This window comes from Danio rerio, chromosome 2 (assembly GCF_049306965.1).
Source record: "Danio rerio strain Tuebingen ecotype United States chromosome 2, GRCz12tu, whole genome shotgun sequence".
Lineage (NCBI taxonomy): Eukaryota > Metazoa > Chordata > Actinopteri > Cypriniformes > Danionidae > Danio > Danio rerio.
Window position 1 is genome coordinate 2,415,301 of NC_133177.1, and position 19,700 is coordinate 2,435,000.

The following is a 19,700-nucleotide window of genomic DNA, read 5'->3' on the forward strand; positions in this document are numbered from 1 at the left end:
TTTTATTAAATATACAGTTGCGGAATAATTGTTGCAATAATAAATGAAATTGTTGGTTATTAAATTACAAATTATACATTTGATTTTGCCTGAATGCTTTTAAAATTCTCATACAGTCACAGGCTTCAAACGCACATGCAAATGATTCATCATAATATGGACTCAGCCTTGCAAATCCTGCAATGTGACTATCACAGATGATCGATGCTGAAACGCTACATGTGCAGCCCCAATTAAAGCGATTCAAAAATACGACATGTTTTATCACTGAGATTGGTGTGTTCACCTGCCCGTCCAGTCTTGATAAACGATGGTGAAAGAGTGTTGCTTGCTGACTCTGCTGGATCTCTGACCTCACAGATGGGTTACAGAGTAACTGTGATTCTCTTACAGCACGACTATCTCTACACACAGATACACATTACACATGTAGGAGACCATGTGCACACTTTGGTAAAACCCTCCAGCTTATCACATGCCCAGCACATTTGAGTACCCAAGCCAAATTAAGCCTAGGTGCTGTGCATATATTCTTCAGTTTTCAGGAATACAATCTGAATAGAAAGCCTGGCATGCATTAAAAGCCTGAAAACCATAGAGAGTGTCTATAACACCAATGCACACCATAAGCTGAGGAAAAGAAAAGCTTATATTTTGGTCAAATGTGGCACTGTCGTATTATGGGTTGGTTATCAACAAACAAATATTTATAGTAATTTATTTTTATGGAAAATGTAAATAAAAAAAATAGGAACAATTTTATTGTTTTGGTTCTTGCGACACATTTAAAAAAAAGTTAAAACAGTAAAGCATTTACCACTTTGTAATGTTGCCGTTCCTTTTCACAACACTTAAAAGACATTTAGGGACTGAAGACACCACGTGATGAAGTGTTTCAGGTGTCATTGTGTCCCATTCGTCCTGCAAACAATTCTTAGGGTGAGCAACTGTCCGGGATCTTCGTTATCACATTTTGAGCCTCAAAATGCACCACACATTCTCTATTGGAGACAGGTCGGGACTGCAGGCAGGCCAGTCAAGTACCTGTATCCTCTTCCTCCGCAGCCAGGACTTGGTAATGTGTGCAGAATGTGCTTTTGCATTGTCTTGTTGAAATATACATGGGTGTACCTGGAAATAAAGTGGCATCACAGAAGTTACCTTTGTCAAGGGCACGACACAACTCATAGCATGACAGACCCTGGGTTTTTGCTGGTAACAGTGTGGATGATCCTTTTCTGCTTTGGTCTGAATTGCACACGACATCCATTTCTCCTGAAAAAATGCCTGAAATACTGATCTGACCACAGTACATGTTTCCACTGTGTGATGGTCCATCCTAGATGCCTCCGAGCCTAGAGAAGTTGAGCGCGCTTTTGGACACTGTTAACATAGGGCTTCCTTTTTGGTGCAGTACATTTTAAAACTGGCATTTGTAGATGTAACTACGTATTGTGGTACTTGACAAAGGTTATCTGCAGTAGTCCTGAGCGCATGTGGGGATCTGGCTTATAGATGAATGAGGATTCTTCATGCAGCGCCCCCTGAGGGATCGGAGATCACGGCTGTTCAGCTCAGGCTTGCGCTCTTGTCCTCTACTCACTGGATTCCTCCAGATTTCTTGAATCTTTTAATGATGTTCTGCATTGCTGAAGGTGAAATATTCAAACGTCTTTCTATCTATCTTTGAGGAACATTGTTTTTAAACACTTCAATCATTTCTGATGTATTTGTTGGCAAACTGGTGATCCTCTGCCCATCTTTGCTCCTAAAGGACTAGACCTTTCTTGGATGCTGCATTTGTTCCAAATTATAATCACAATCCCCAGTTGACATCCCGTTTGAATAACAAGAAAGCATGTATATTTGCAAATAAATATGAAGGTAACCAGAGAACACATGAAACATGATGGTTGCTAAAAAATATTTGGCAGACTCTAAACTGGCTAGATTGTTCTTTTCCTTCGGAAAACTGTAATATGCATGAGATGAAACATGCAGACCTTTTATTTGCACATGAACGAGGTGTAGAGAACTGCATGCACAATCAATGCCAAGAATAACAGCGAAAGGTTTGAAACAAACAAACCCACCGAGGCTCGCACTTACCACACAAAACCCCGAGTTAATTACATTCATCATTAGAGCTAAAGCCATTCTAATGGGACTCTCCCAGATGCCTCGGAGACCATTCAGCACAGGAAGAGCCCCTCGTCAGGCGCCGTTCGGATGCCTGCTTCTTGTGTTCATAGATGGAATGCATTACACACTTGTGGCTTCGTTCTGTGGACACGTGCATTTTTCATACGCAGCTATGCAAATAATGTCAGTGGGTTTCCACTGCGGCTACATCTGGATTAATTAGGTCACCCGTAAAAAATGCGATTTAAATATCGTCCTGAGTGAAGTGGCCTGATTGTGTGGTTGACGTTCATGTCTTCTTGCTTTTGAAGCACAGGGTGTATGCGGGATCAAAATCTCGATTTAAATGGCACTCTTGAGAATGTTTTTTTGAGACTGTTTATGAAGTAATACTCAAGTCTGCCGTATAAAGAACTGGAATATACTGCATATTACCATTTTATCACATTATATTATATTAGAAGTTCTGCTGGACTTCAGTTCTGCCTTTAACACCTGACCCAGCTCTCTGCTCCTAGCTTTCTGCAGATAGACAACAGCTAGTCAGAATGGGCAAAACCACATCCGACAGCTGCACTATTAGCACTGGTGCCCCCCAGGGATGTGTTCTCTCCCCACTGCTCTTCTCTCTGTACACCAACAACTCCACCGCAAAAGACCCCTCCATCAAACTCAATAAGTTTGCAGGCGACACTACTGTTGTCGGCCTCACCTGGAACGGTGACGAGTCTGCATGCAGACAGGAGGTGGAGCGGCTGACGCTATGGTGCAGATACAACAACCTGGAGCTGAACACACTCAAAACAGTGGAGATGATAGTGGACTTTAGGGGAAACCTCCCTGCACTCCCCCCACTCGCCATCATGAACAGCACTGTGGCCGCAGTAGAGTCATTCAGGTTCCTGGGCACCACCATCTCCCAGGATCTGAAGTGGGACATTCACATAGACTCTATCGTGAGGAAAGCCCAGCAGAGACTGTACTTCCTTCATCAGCTGAGGAAGTTCAACCTGCCACAGGAGCTGCTCGTACAGTTCTACTCAGCTGTCATCCAATCCATCCTCTGCACTTCCATCAGCGTCTGGTTCAGCTCAGCTGCCAAAACCGACCTCCGTAGACTACAGCGAATATTCCGCACTGCTGAACGAATCACCGGCACTACCCTTCCCACACTTCAAGAGCTGTACTCTTCCAGAGGGAGTAAAAGGGCTCGCAAAATCACTCTGGACGCCTCGCACCCAGCACACTACCTGTTCAACTGTTACCGTCTGGTCGGCGCTTCAGAGCACCAAGCACAAAAACAGCCAGACACAGGAAAAGTTGCTTTCCTCAGGCCATCTCCCTCATGAACAGTTAAATATCCCCCAACTGTGCATTAAATATGTGCAATACTTTCTCATACGCACTTGAACACAGCACCTTACATCAATATACAATTCAATACGTTCTCCATTCGCTTTTGTACACAGCACTGCATCTCTTTTTAATGTTAATCGTATTTTTTTCATATTTATTTTGTGTTGTCACTTCATGTACACTGGAAGCTTCTGTAGCCAAAACAAATTCCTTATGTGTGTGTGTGTGTGTGTGTGTGTGTGTGTGAAGCACACTTGGCAATAAAACTGATTCTGATATTAGGTTTTATCAGTCTTAAGTAATGCACACTGCAGTCAGAATTATAATCATGTACCTAATTCAACATACCAGCATGAAACAATATAGCATTGAAACTAAATTATTCAACGTGTCGTGCACATTGCAGAAGTGTCCTCAAGTGTATTAAGAAAATGCAACGTACACTACAAATGCACTTTCAGTACAAGTAAATGCATTTTATTTCACAAGGGAAAACTACACAGACTACACTCTCTGCACACGGACAGGTTTTCTACTTCTCCATTAATGCTTTGACCTGTGATGTGCAGTGATGCTCATAGAAATTACTACAAGCCCATAACAGGGACTAAAAATAACATTATGTTTAATATACGGTAATATAACGAGAATTTCATTTGAACTCTTTGAAAGTCTCAGTGGACTATTATTTATTTGATACATTCTACTTCATATGCTTTAGTCGCAATAGGCTTTGCAGACTTAATGGGAAATAGCAAGCTTGTTATCTCTAATACCTCATTTGTGCTGAGTGGTTGATTTCAGATGTTAGACATCGTGCATGGTCAGATGTTCTTTACTGCAGAATGTAGTGCTGTTTATGCATCAGTGAATCAAGCCAGTGACAGAAACAATCCACTTAATATTGTCTTAGTAGCATGAAACAAATCTGTTATTCAAATAGTGATTTTTATATATATATATATATATATACTCACCGGCCACTTTATTAGGTACACCTTACTAGTATCGGGTTGGACCCCCTTTTGTCTTCAAAACTGCCTTAATCCTTCGTGGCATGGATTCAACAAGGTACTGGAAATATTCCTCAGAGATTTTGCTCCATATTGACATGATAGGATGATTTGTCGGCTGCACATCCATGATGCCAATCTCCCGTTCCACCACATCCTAAATGTGCTCTATTGGAATGAGATCTGGTGACTGTGGAGGCCGTTTAAGTACAGTGAACTCATTGTCATGTTCATGAAACCAGTCTGAGATGATTCACGCTTTATGACATGGTGTGTTATCCTGCTGGATGGAGCCATCAGAGGATGCTGTGGTTGTAAAGGGATGGACATGGTCAGCGACAATACTTGGGTAGGCTGTGGTGTTGACACGAGGCTCAATTGGCACTAATGGACCCAAAGTGTGTCAAGAAAATATTCCCACAACATTACACCACCACCACCAGCCTGAACCGTTGATACAAGGCAGGATCTTGATACAAGGCAGGATCGAACTTAGCATCAACAAAAGTGACATGCTACTGTACTATCAAGCAGTAGCCTATTGCTTAACATGGGTGAACACTAAATATTAATAACTAAAGAGGCCCATACTGCTGTTACACATACATCCTCAAAATATGTCCCTTTAGTGAAGGGAATACTGTCAAGTATGATTTTACACAGACTTGAAATAGGTCATCAGCATTTGACCCATCCAAGTGCACATACACATTATGAGTAAAGAGTGAGAGCACACACACACACACACACACACACACACACACACACACACACACACACACACACACACACCCTGTGAGCACACACTGGGAACAGTGGAAAGCTATTGCTTTCAATGCCTGGGGAGCAATTAAGGGTTATGGGCCTAGCTTAAGGGCACCTCAGCTGGGTATTACAGATGGGAGAGAGTGCGGTTCAATCATTCATGCAGGGATTCGAAATCGAACCTGCAACTTTTCGATTACAATCCCAACTCCCTAACCATTAGAGTTAGCAACTGCCCCAGCAGAGATAAGGGCCAACTCATGGTAGAATATTCATTCATTTATTTCCTTCCTCCTTTAGTCCGTTATTTATCAGAGGTCGCCACAACGGATGAACTGCATTTGACCTTCCAGCTGCAACCCAATACTAGGAAACACTCACCCACTCTCACATTCAAACACACACTTATACACTAATTTAGATAAGACTAAATTATAAGACTAATTTAGTTAGTCCAATTCACCTATAGCTTCTGTCTTTGGACTGTGGGGGAAACCGGAGCACACAGAGGAAACCCACACCAACACCCGGAGAACATGCAAACTCCACACAGAAATGCCAAATGACCCAGCTGGGACTCAAACCAGCGACCTTATTGCAGTGAGGGGACAGTGCTAACTACTGAGCCGCAGTGCCACCATAAGGGCCGACTTATGGTAGAATTATGCGAAATATAGATGCATTAGGACTAGTTGGGTCCTCAGTCCTGTTCTTGAAGAGTTACCTTCGTGCAGATTTCAGTTGCAAACCTGAGCAAACGCACCTGACTGTAATTATCACGTGCTGCTTCGGGTCCTAATTAATTGGTTCACGTGTGTTTGATCAGGATTGGAGCTGAATTCTGGTACCTCTTCAGGAGCTCTTCAGTGTTAGAGGGTCAGAATTGTAATCTGAAAGTTATGAGTTCGAGTCTCAGGCCCGGTTTACACTAATATGTTTTAGTTTTAAAACGGCGCTTTAGAATGAAAACAATCCGCGTCCACACTGGCTTTTCACCCAGCATTTCTGAACAGCTTTCCGTTCACTCTAAAACACTGAAAACGCACATCACCTGATGTTAACCCTGCTGAAAAATCCACCTAGGCTGGTTGGCTGGTTTTAGCTGGTTGACCAGCCTGGTTTTAGAGGGGTTTTGGCCATTTCCAGGCTGGTTTCCAGCTATTTCCAGCCTGGTCTTAGCTGGTCAGGCTGGAAAGTGACCAGCTAAAACCATTTAAAACCAGCTTGACACTCCTGGTTTAAGCTGGACATTTTTTAGGCTGGTTTTGGCTTTGCTCCCAGCCTGGCTAGACTGGTAAAGCTGGTTTTAGCTGGTCATCTCCCAGCATGACCAACTAAAACCAGGCTGGAAATGGCTGGAATATTGCTTGCTTGATCTCAGCAACTCATTAGGAGGTTCTGGAGGAAAGACAAAGTCCAATGAGGGTGAGTGTTATAATGAGCAAAGGTGTTGCTCTTCCAACTTAAATTTAATTTCCAACAGGACCACATCAAGTCAATCATGAGTAGATCCCTTCAAAGAAAGCAAGACTATCTCAAGCAGCTCAGTATAAGGTGAAGAAGGCCATGACCTCCTCAGAGTATGACACAGTGGTCATATGCAATGAAAGACACTGCATTGACTGCATCCAGACTAGGACATGACCAGCTATGAGCAAATTCAACTGGTGAACTGGGGTTGACATGCTCCAGTGAGAGAGAGATGAAGGAAAAATTCCATCTTTTGTAGCCCCAAGCTGCACAGCAGACCCCCAGGAATCCCCCTCAGGTAATCACAGTAAAAGACTGGCAGAAGGTTGTGTCCCTCTTCCTTCCTCTAACAGAAGGAGTAAAGCGCTTTCAATGCTCACAGTGCATGCAATCAGCGGCAGCATTAAGTCCAACACGAGCGTGATGAATGCTCAAACACTTGACATGCTTACCGTGCGTGTCCCTGCACATGATGCGCAGACTTACGGAATTACATTATGTTTACTACAAGAGTAATCCACTCAAAGAGCTCCCTGAACAAATCCAATCTTGATGCACGAAAACTGAATCGCTTCCTGAAGGGAAGAAATCTGCGGAATGATGATGCGGGTTATGATGCTTTGGGAGCCAGAGTGTCGGCTAGTGACGCAGCTGGGATGGAATCTCAATGATTTGCATTGCTCTTTCATGGTAAATTAAATCAAAGCATTCATCGGAATGATCAGCTACAGCACAACTGTTCATTCAACTGGAGTAGCGCTAACATAGTAAGTTACATTGATCAAAGAAAGTAATGTGGTTTGCTTGCAGTAGTTTTGCAGTTCTAATTGACTGTTCCATTGGTTGTGCAGTTGTGCTTTCAGTTCAGACCAACCAGGGTTACTGTGCGTTCACACCGAAAGCGACGAGAGCGTCCAAGGTTGCTCTACTGCAGATATTGTGCACTAAATTGTCTCCCACTGTCTTCTATCTTGCCTTCTCATTGACTGTAGGCCATCACTGATGTATTTTTTGGTTAGAACTCATTTCACACAGCAGGACTTTCAGAAGTTAAGCCAATAATACAAAAGACACCTGTCTTGCGTAAGTGGTGCATCACTCATGAGAACAAGCACCAATTTACCTTATTTGCATATGTCACAAATCCTCACTGAAAAAAATTTGGAGTAGGATTTACTTAAAAAAAGTTAGGAAAGTTTTTTCACTTAGAAAATGTGAGTAATTTCAATAGAATTCCCAAGTAAAAACTAAACACAAGGAACTGTAGCTTTAATTAGAAAATCTCAAGTAAAGTTTACTTGGAATTTCCCAGTAAACTGTATTGACTGTTTGTTTATATATTTTACTTAAGTAATGCTTATAAATGTTTTTTTTTTTACACAATAATCCTAGTTATCTTATTTAAAATTTTGAGTAACCTTTACTTTAAATATTATTTGATGTTGTTGATGTATTTAAATGGTGGTCAACAAAATAACAGACATACATTTTACTTGAATACTTTTATTTCTATGAGATTCCTTAACAGATGAGAGCATCAGATGCACTATAGTGCATTTTACTCCAGGAAACTTTTTTAGAATATCACACATGCATTAAAATGCATAAACATTTAAACATATAAACATAAAATATACCTTTTTAAATATAACAAACATTTTACAAAAATCTCAGTTGCAGATATCAAATACAAAAGTGTGAAAGTGCAAATAATGTCAAACTAGTAGCTGCCTTTCATTAGGTAACTTTAATTTCAATAAGATTAAACTAAGGGAACAAAAACATCAAAAAATAAAAAAATAAAACTCTGCATTTATAGTCTCCAGAAGAATGGTTATGTTAAACAGTACTGTAGTTGAAGTTGTAGTTGTTTTCTGAACAACCTTTCATGCAAAAAAAAACAAAAAAAAAACAGTAAAACAGCATAAGTAGTGTAAATAAGTGCAAGTAGTGCTCAACTAGCAGATTACATTAGAAGCTTTCTATGCAAAGAGTTAACCTTTGGAGAGAATTTTAAAGCATCTAGGCCAAGAAAGATTTTCTGAAACACTTCAAATGTGTTTCTCAGCTTTGGGGGATAGCTTAGGTTTAGGGAGTAAATGCAGCCCATGAGTGAAAGACATGCATTTGTGAGATTTTTACATCCCAGCAGCACCTCAGTTCCCTCGATGACAATGATGACATCAGATCTACTGGCATCTTCCTCTTCTACAGATCTGCTCAGGACGATGATTTTCATGACATGACTGGCGAAGGTATCCTTAATCATGTCTCTGCTGACATCCTGTGAAATACACAAATCAGTGCAAAGTGGTTAAAATACTGTACAGTATCACTTTTTCAATTTTCCTCAATGGGTTCCTGTTCTGAGACAAACTGTCCACTAGTCTTCAGTATATTTAGCATTTTCTGCATATTTAAACCCAATATGCAGTTTCTTCAGCAGTATCTGTATGCTGTTAAGTAATACTTTTACATTGAACACAATAATGAGACTCATACACAATTATTACAGTAGATAGAAACATTTAGTGATGCTAATAAAGATAACACTGTACATTTAGAGTCAGGAGGGTGTAAACCTCTGGAAATGATAATTAGTGTAAATTATTATGTCTTTTGGGAAACATTTGAATGGTTTCTATAGACAATATATAAATGAAAGATAAGAAATATATACAAAATAACAATTTACACTGGAAATCCTGTCTAAAATTTTACATACACCTGACATTTAAATGTATGGTGCTGCCTTCTTGACCATCACTGGGTGTTCTATAAGTTTTGTAACAATGGTGTATAAGCCTTTCAATTTTCCTCAGTATAAAAACATGGATCTCAGCATCATCGTCAGTGCTTGACAGGGTTCAAATATGCAGAAAACAAATACAGTATATCAGTCAAACCACTACTGTCTACATCCAAAAATCAAGGAAAAATAGAAATGGATGTAGCTGTGTATGTAGCTAGCTAACTGCTAGCTGCTACACTAATTATTGTATATCCATGTCTGGACCCCGCCTCCCAGTATGACGTTAGATGACCCAAGACTTGACGACGCCAGGCCATGTAAGGACTTCAAACAAAGTCAGCACTAGACTAATAATTGATTATTACTTTTTCTTTGATTTGTTTCAATTTATTGATCATTCAACAATGTGTGTTTTGTAAAGCTGCCTTGTAACATTGTACACTGTAAAAAGTACTATACAAATAAATTTGAATTTAATTGAACTGTAATACCTGGTGGTCTTCAATGAGCTCCTCAGCTGATTCTCCAAGGAAAGACAGGAGGCAGCGAATCACAACGTCTCGCCTATCTTCAAGCCTATCTTCTTGCTGTTAAAAACAGAAGTAAAATGCAGCGAACATTAAATGTGTATACATCTACATATAACAACATATTTACAGAGTCAGGAAGCAGCATACCATCCCATAAGTGATTCACAATTGTAAACAAAATTTACATTTTACCTGGCTGAGTGAATCCAGCAAATGTCTAATTCTTATGCCAGCAACCCCACCCTTCATCTCAAACAAAGCCAGGAGTTTTGGAGTATAGAAGTCCAGCTTTTCCAAGAATGTACGCTCCAAGGAAATTGTGGTGATTCTTCTAAATTCATTCTTGATCTAAAACAGAAAATAAAATGTAACACAATCAAGTGATGATTAGAGTTGAGTGCACTGGTAAATTTTTGTATTGCACTTCAAAAAATTTATATTTGAAATCACTGCATATTATGCCAACAAAGAAAAGAAGTGAAGTTTACCTCAGATTCACAGAAAAGGGCTGGCCATCTCTCCATGAAATCTTTAACAGCAGGGCAGTCCTTAACTACTTCTGTTCTTCGATAGGAGAAAGTCTTCTCCATTTTCTCGCCAATGATGTTTTTGTTGTTTTTCTTCCTAATTTCATTAAGGAGATCTAGTCTCTCCTTCTCCAAACTTTCTCCTGTTTCCCCAAATGGAAATGGTGGCAAGTAATTTACTTCAGCCTTCCTAGGTCTTTTGAAGCCTTTTGGAGTAGGGTTTTCATTTGTCTTCCTTTTCTGGTTCACCTCAAGCTCTGGGCAAGAAAGCTGGCTACCTCTTAATTTGGCTCGATAATTTCCCATTTTATATTTAATCCTTTGTTGCCACCCATATTGTCCATTAAAGGACCCTGGCTCTTTGAGGCATGGATACTTTTCAATCAACATCTCCACTACATTCATAATTTGGACACCTGTTGGATATGCAGTGTAACAAAATATTGTCTCTGCTAGCGTCTCAAGGACACTACTTGTCACTCTATGATTGTTCAAGAGAGTGCCGTCCTTTTGGTAGGCTTTGTTTCCATCTGAAAGCAAGAGCTCAGTATCAAAGGAGAAAGTAGGTACTATAAACTTTGTTGGCCATCCTTGAGAACGGCATGATGTGGTAGTCTCAGAGGACGATAAAAGAACAGTGTCCTGAGATCCGCTGGATGTGGAGTCAGAAGAAAGGTAAGTGTCACTTACAGGAGTCAGCCCAACAGTGTCCTGAGAACTGCATGACCTGGCATCAGACTCTGTTGGTAGAGTTGATCTATTCATAGCAACCATATTTAGGGTGATGGGTTCAGTTTGTACTACTTTTAGAGTACATTTATCCTGCACATCATCTACTAAGTCCAAATTGAAAAACTGTCCCCCAAATTCCATGTCTTCATACATCAAAGTAAAGCATTCTGGAATACTGAATGTTTCTTGGATTATACTTTTGAGCTCCTGGAGAGTACTGGGGATGCCTGAGGGCAGAACCAATTTGCGAACATCATTCTCTCCAAAAACTAATCGCAGCTTTGCTGGGGTGCACATCTGCAACAGATACAAAAAAATAAATGAACAATTTATTACAATATGAATTAAGTACAATATTAACTTTGATAATCATGTACCTAAACAGAAGGAGTAATGTAGTGCTTTAAGGTAGTTAGTCGTCTTCCTGCAACAGTGTATGCAGCCAGAGGATAGTAGTCTACCATTTCTTTTTGCTCCAGTATCTGAATGTTGCCTGTGTGTTCCAACTCATAGCTCCTAAAGTGCTCGTTATACCATGTGCTTAGTAGTCTGACAACAAAGGCCAGTTCATTACAAACCAAGATAATCTGTAACACCTCAGAAAAGTCTGGCAAATCTGCAGTAAAGCCATGACATAGCAACATCCCTGGTTTGTAGTTGGTGCCTGAGAAGTGCATATTGTTTGCAACATGCACCACTGTGACATGTGGATACCTGTGTTGCACCAAATCTTTTATTCCATCCTTTAGCACATCCACAGAGACTTGTGAAGTTGTTGTGACTGAAAGTGATGACTTTGTCACATTTGAATCATGGAGATGCAATGCAACCATGAGCTGGTGTTTTTTTGCAAGGGACAGCAGTATGTTCCTGAAACAGCCTGTTTGTCTGACAATTTTTTTAAAAAAGCTATGTTTAGCTTCAAATCTCATGGTCCACAGGGCTGCCAAAGGACCAAATTCCTGAATAAGCTCAGGGTAGTGTTCGAGAAAGTGGTGTTTGGGGAGGAGCTTTTCTTGAGGAAAAACTTCCAGATATCTGTTTCGGTGCTCAGATATTAAAGTGGCAAGGTAGCAGATGCTCTGCTCAGTATGCACTGGGGCCACTGCAAGTTCCACGATGTCTTTAAGGGTCATTAACATCTGCCATACTTCATCATCCTCAGGTACTTTCAAACCTATTATGAGAGGCAACAGACGCAACAGACACCAATTTTCGTGTGCATTCCCTCCTACAGTTCTTTTTGTGGCAAAATGACTAGGAATCACATGTGGACGATTTGTTTGGTCACTCCACTTATAAGGGAACTGTTGAATGCAAGTATTGAGCTCCACAAGAGAAAAATATCTCTTCTTGATGAAGTCTTGAAATGACAATGCCAGTTCCAATGGAACGACACCTTCAAGAAGGTCATGTAACACATCTGGTGGGTAACCAGATGTTACATGAAAATGTTGTAGTTTTTCAGACAGTGCACACTGTTTTTTCACACCATAGCAATGAGTGGAAATAGGACTTGACATAGCCGTCTCAACATGCAGAGTGTGCTGCTCTTTATCTCTCCTCTGAAAAAGTCCAGATCTTACATCTGTGGTCTGAAACTGGGACCTTTCTCCAAGACAAAATCTGCAGACATTAGATCCTGTGAAGTTTTCAACGAATCCTCCCAAAGAATGGGCTCCCAAATTATCAGCCACCACGCTCACCACAGTGCCTTTCATGATTTTTCCTAAACTTGGAATAAAAATACCATCTTTTTCCAAGCTTTGAAGATCTGTCAGGAGTGGCTCTAAAACTTTCTGATATCCAAATCGCTTTGTGTCATCTGCTTTGCACAGAATAGCTAAATTGATAGAAGCTAGTGTTGATCGTGCATGTGCTGGAAAGTTTCCTAACACCCAATAGACGGCCGTAACTTTGTGGATCTTGCGGGAAGTTCCCAAGGGGTTGCACACTTCGAAATCATCGATATACAGAATAAGACTTAATCTATCCTCATCTCCAGCCAAAAAATAATTTTTACTGAAGTGAGATCCATCTTGGAAAGACTGGTATTGTGATGCACATCCAGATTTTCTTTGAGTGACCAAGTCTTTTTCTTCTACATTCTTCAAGATTTGCAATAACGACTGAAGTATTGGGACATACTGGAATGTTCTGTTGTCTTTATTGTGTAGTATGTATTCTACTGGTTCAACGACTGAAAAATGTGCTTTCATGAATTGTGACCTCTTAAATGACGTTGAAAAAGGGCCATCTTTCCCTAGAGCTGAACTTAAAGGGTGTGATTCACAAAGATTTTTTACCAAATCTGAGATAACCGCTGAATGTACTTCACAGTTATGTTTCTTCAAAGTGGACTCAACAACATCTTTCAAAACTGGAGCAGATGCAGCGGAAGATAGGAACTGAAGGTCATCTACAATTTGATCAATACACTTGCCGGACACATTGAAATTACTTTGCAACTTTAGAAGAAGTTGTCCAAACTTCTTCTTTACAACTTCAAGTAAGTTCTCTCCTGCATCAACCAAAGTTTCATCAAGTTCTGTGTCATCATCAGAGACCTCTAGATCATTTTGAAAAGCAGCAGGATTTGGGTATTTTTTCAAGACTTCAGTTTTAAAATCTTCAATGGAGTGTGTATTGTGTTTCCTGTGTTTATGAGTCGCAAAGGTTGAATAAATGTTGGTACTGAAGCTGCAGTTTTTGAACACACATGTCATTACCTCATACCTCCTCATATGGCTTCTAAGGTGTTCAAAATATTGCTTCTCCGAAGAGAATGGAGTTGCACTGCATTTTAGACAACTAAATGACAGCACCTCGCTTGGTTTGTCTGATTCCGTGTGGTTTCGGGATAAGTGTATCTGAAGGGCATTAAATGTTTTAAATGAACAAGGACAATCTGCATAAAGACATGGTATTGATGATTGACGGCCTGCATTTCCATGTTTGAGCCTTAAGTGTTTTAATAGCTGTAGTCTTCGGTTTGACTGAAAGCTGCATTTTTTACATAACCACCTCATTCTCCAGCACCTAAAGTTAACAAACGATGCACATGTGAATGCATACTTATTGCTACCTATCTGTGAGGTGTGCTGTAATAAAGTATTGCCAACTTACCTTGCATTAGCTTGAATACTGAGTGCAATATCTGTAAAAGAATGTAAGAAATGTTTATGTCAGAATTAATTTTTAACTACTTGCAAATATCAACCACGTGTAAAGTAGATATTGGTCAGTAAAAGAACATCATGAAACAAAATACAGGCTTTACAACTTATGTAAGGTTGATTGTTAAGTAATTAAGATTTATTTAAACAAGCATTTAGACTTGTGTAAATGCAAAAGTGTGCAGTACAGTCACCTTATCAATTTCTATATATAGCTATTATACCCGATAGTATAGGTAAACAATATAAATAAAGTTCAAGGTAATATTTGCCTTTTACAAGTGCATTTTAAAAACTAAGCTTAATCCTATTAATACGCGAAAAACAGGGTGATTATTAAATTTCGGCAGCTCGAACTTTTCTGGGACAGAATGCTTGAACACGACAGGGCAATGTATGGAAGCCCGTTCCCGCCACTAAATAAAAAAAAATTTAATAAATAAAATGAAATAAAAAAAATTCTAAAGTCAGAATTCTGAGTTAAGTCGCAATTCCGAGTTATAAAGTCAGAATTCTGAGTTATAAAGTCAGAATTGCGAGTTATAAAGTCAGAATTCTGAGTTATAAAGTCAGAATTGCGAGTTATAAAGTCAGAATTGCGAGATATTAAGTCAGAATTGCGAGTTATTAAGGAGTTTCCTGTTATGGCGACTGACCATAAATGGAGTGTTAAAGACTCACATTAGCCCATAATCACAACATAAAGCCTATATCCAACTGTTTATTGTTTATCACGCTTTTAAAAAGAAAATATAGGCTAGTTAAACTAGGCTGTCTATTTATTTGTATGGATTTGTTCTTTATAATTATGCCACTTACAACATTTGGTCTAAATAGCAATTATAAAGCATTAAACAGAAACTAGCTGTAGCTTGTGTGATTCCTCCAAAAGACTAAAATTAAGATTTCTTTATTATTTCTGTATTATATGTGTAACGATATGATTTACATTTTGTTACAGCTGTTGTTTCACGTTGTAAGGGTGCCCTCATGTGGTGTACATATGTACAGACATATGCAGGCTATTGTACACAGGGATAAAACTAAAAGGGCTGTATTAGTTCATATTTCAGTTCAGTAAAAGTGTCAACCAAATACTGTGTCCTCCTGGCCTTTATTGGGAAAATTGGGCTGTGAATCCATACCAGATCACAAGCAGAGAACCTGAAAGAGTCTTTAACACACATTTATGGTCAGTCGCCATAACAGTAAAGTCCATAACTCGGAATTGCGACTTTATAACTCAGAATTCTGACTTTATATCTTGCAATTCTGACTTTATAACTCAGAATTCTGACTTTATAACTCAGAATTCTGACTTTATAACTCGCAATTCTGACTTTATATCTCGCAATTCTGACTTTATAACTCGCAATTCTGACTTTATATCTCGCAATTCTGACTTTATAACTCGGAATTCTGACTTTATAACTCGCAATTCTGACTTTATATCTCGCAATTCTGACTTTATATGCGGGAACGGGCTTCCATAGCAATGCCTCGAGCTAAATTTGCACGGATGTTAAAACTCATTTTTACAATAATCTGACAAGATTAGGTCATATATAAAACTTAAGACAATTGTTTTCGACAGATCATGCCGTTTGCTAATAACGGATTGTGGTGCAAATCGCAAACTCCGTCAACTATATTAATAGCTTTATTTAGTAATGATTTAACTCTGTTATCCGTGTGTTAAACAAAAAACTAAGATTACGTTTTAACGTTATCCAAAAATCTGTTAGCAATTAACATGAACACTTTAGCATCCGTAACTTGATAAAAAAGAAACGGTATAGGCACAAACCACTGGGACTGCAGATAGCTTAATAACTCTACACTTTTCTGCAAACATTCTTCGATTAATTAATAAGCTTATTAATAACTTACCGTGGTAAAAATCACTTTAGCCGTCGTGAAGTCTCTCTTCCTTTCCTCTGTGCGCGCCACTTCAAACTCAGAGCCAAAGACGCATGCGCATCAATTATCTTGCTGAACAGTACATTTTACTTGAGTTGTTCATTTTTTGGTGTGATTTGATTAGATGGCAAACACTAAGTAAATATTACTTAGGAGATTGTATTCAAATCTACATATGTATTTTAGAACAATAAATGACAAAGAAACTGCAAGTAATGTACTGAATTAAACATGCCATTTTTAAGTAAAAAGACAAAATAGTATTTGTTTGTAAAACATACTTAAATAATGTTTCCATTATTTACAAGGTCAAAAAATCACTTTTTACAGTGCTGCCAGCGATGCTGACAACACGGTGTTGCGGATCCAAATGCAAGTTTATTGAGAATGGTCAGGCAAACAACGGTCAGCACAGGGGCGAACAGACGTATATAGCCGAATCCAGATTCGTAGTCAAAATAACAGGCAAATGGTTAAAAGGCAGGCAGCAGACAGGGTAAAACAAACGAAACAAAGCAAGGTTCAAAAACACGGAAGGCAAGCGCATTGAAATGTCGCAGAAACAGATAACAAAACTCAGCTATGAGAGTCTCAAAGTGAGCTGTATATATGTGCGGTGTTATCAGTCCATGAGCAGCATCAGCTGTGAGTCTAATCAATGGAGACTTGGAGCAGGTGTGTGTGTGTTGTTGCATGACTGGATCTTGTAGTCTATATACCGTCTATAGTGATCTGCATGTTTACCAGTGATCTGCACAGGCTGGATCGCTGGTGATTGTGACAAAACCACATCAATTGTCAGACTTTCTGCAAACCAATAAATGTTCGATCAAAAAAAAACAAACTCTGAAAGACACGAACAGATGCTGAATACAGTGATTTAACAACAACCCCCCACAAAATGTCTGCTGTCATCTCAGAAAATTAGCAAATGGGGCAAATGATCTCAATGATGATATATATATATATATATATATACAGGGCCGGAGCAAGCTGAACTGCCGCTCTAGGCAGAGGACGATCACGCCGCCCTCAACCCCAATGTGAAAACGAAAGTGATATGTTATGAAAATGAAGTGAGGTGTCGCGGATCTCTTTTCCGGCGCTCTATGCGCGGATATAACTGAGGACGCGCTGGTGCTGAGGGAAGGAGGGAGGTGTCGCGGACGCTGCGCTCTTTATTCTGCCGCCCTATATGCGGATATAACTGAGGACGCGCGGGTGCTGAGGGAAGGAGGGAGGTGTCGCGGACGCTGCGCTCTTTATTCTGCCGCCCTATGTGCGGATATAACTGAGGACGCGCGGGTGCTGAGGGAAGGAGGGAGGTGTCGCGGACGCTGCACTCTTTATTCTGCCGCCCTATGTGCGGATATAACTGAGGACGCGCGGGTGTCGCAGACCTCAATTCTGCCGCCCTATGCGCGGAATATAACTGAGGACAGCGGGTGCTGATGGAGGTGACGCTGACACCGGCCTCTCTATTCTATCGTCTATGCGCGAATATATCTGAGGACGCGGATGGTAAAGGAGGTGTCGCGGACATAACTGAGGACGCAGGTGGTAAGGGAGGTGTCGCAGACGCCGCCCTCTCTATACTCGCCTCTATGGACGCGCTGGCCCTGAATATATATATATATGCCGTACGCATTGTAAGTACACACTTACACACAAACACACTCACACCTACATATATATATATATATATATATATATATATATATATATATATATATATATATATATATATATATATATATACTTACAATGCGTACGGTAGCAACTTGTTTCAATGGTCAATAGAATCAAAACAATCTGAGTTGACAATGATCAATAATTTACTACCAACACAGGTTTAAAAGTGAGTTAAGATGTGCTTCTACTATTAAACTGACGACTACAAATATAGTAAATCATGTTAGTAAACATAGTGAATCACGAGTCATTAATTTAAATAATCTCCTTCCATAACGGTTGTGTTTCTGAAAGGGAAATGACCACAAATCCATTGAAGCGTTGTAAATATGTGCATTTGCCAACATTTCTTTTTCTAAATATACAATGCAATACAACACAACCAATAGTGTTTTCAGAAGCAGACCTAAGAGGAAAGTGCTCTGAGAACACATAGTTTACCTTGATTTTACATTGCTTTATCTCGATTGTGTAAGCGTGCCTCACCAGACTCAAACCTCAGCGCTTTGCAGTGTAAACGCCATACAAAGTAAGCTATGAGCAAACAGAAGTGTCCATATGGAGATAGATACACGCAAACGTGTTCATTACAAATCATAGACATCGTTAAGCTTTTGTTAATGGTGTTTATTTGGTGTTGTGACCTTGTAAATATCATTAATGTGAAAAGGATCAGAATTTACTTGTATAGATGTGATGGATGTGAGCTAAGGGATATTAAATATAGACTTTCAGAAACCGCATGAATGAAGTGCAGCAGATGTAGTAAGTGTGATTTCCTTCTATCAAAACACACACACTTACACTGCTGCAAAGAACTCAAATTATAGCTTTGGATCCTTCACTTGTTGTAGGCAGCTGTATTTTCACAGTAGCCACACACACAAACACAAACACACACCGAATCTTTCAACATCTGCGATCGTGATTAAAATACAGCATTGTGTAACACCGAAGAATCTCTATTCTCTTTTTCCAAATGAAATTGCTCATCATTTGTACTTTACTTGCTCTGCTTTAAGGCTGAAATATAATACAGAATTGAAATTGAAAGAATATAAAATAGTTGCAGCTTTAGGAATATCGAAGATGTATTTCGTTTGTCAATGTTTATACAATAGGCACTTTTGAGAAGATAAGCTCTGTGCAAATGCATGTTTTGTGCTGTTGTGTGATTGCAGTGTTTACTGCTGACTCATAGTGACAGCACACACACACACACACACACACACACACACACACACACACACACACACACACACACACACTGCAGATTTTATTTCACTCTGTCATCTGTTCTTTCAGATTGAAGAGCTTTCTCTATTACAACCTCTGATGCTTGTAATTGCTGTACAACTTTGTGTATGTGTGTGTGTGTGTGTGTGTTTGTGTGCTTGTACCTTGTATTGTTACAATGTGTTGGACATTTTTTTGGGTCCCTGTGAAGATAAAAGCCTCACAAATCATACAGAATTAAGTATTTTGAAAATTTAAATATACAGACTGTTTCCTGTGAGGGTTGATTTTACAAGTAGGAGAGTGAATATACAGTCTGTACAGTAAACTTAAGATCAGTTACAGTTCCCATAGAGATAGCTGCAGAAGTGTGTGTGCTTGTGTGTTTG

At 39.5% G+C, this 19,700-nt stretch overlaps 2 protein-coding genes across 3 annotated transcripts in view; one reads left to right on the forward strand and one right to left on the reverse strand.

Annotated features, from left to right (window-relative positions):
- The window catches only part of tmie (transmembrane inner ear), a 64,283-nt gene that overhangs the window by 38,324 nt on the left and 6,259 nt on the right, over positions 1 to 19,700 (forward strand).
- Positions 8,234 to 19,700, reverse strand: part of LOC141377643 (uncharacterized) — a 160,205-nt gene continuing 148,738 nt past the window's right edge. The window contains exons 1-6 of one of the 2 annotated variants that reach the window (XM_073922374.1): positions 16,354 to 16,438; positions 14,414 to 14,444; positions 10,517 to 11,584; positions 10,221 to 10,376; positions 9,990 to 10,085; positions 8,234 to 9,030 (exon numbers count right to left, since the gene is read on the reverse strand). In XM_073922374.1, coding sequence (XP_073778475.1) covers positions 8,713 to 9,030; positions 9,990 to 10,085; positions 10,221 to 10,376; positions 10,517 to 11,584 — 1,638 coding nt within the window. In that variant the 5' untranslated portion in view covers positions 14,414 to 14,444; positions 16,354 to 16,438 and the 3' untranslated portion in view covers positions 8,234 to 8,712. Of the gene's footprint in view, positions 9,031 to 9,989; positions 10,086 to 10,220; positions 10,377 to 10,516; positions 11,648 to 14,413; positions 14,445 to 16,353; positions 16,439 to 19,700 lie in introns of those variants that run through there. The other variant, XM_073922375.1, reaches the window with a different exon arrangement.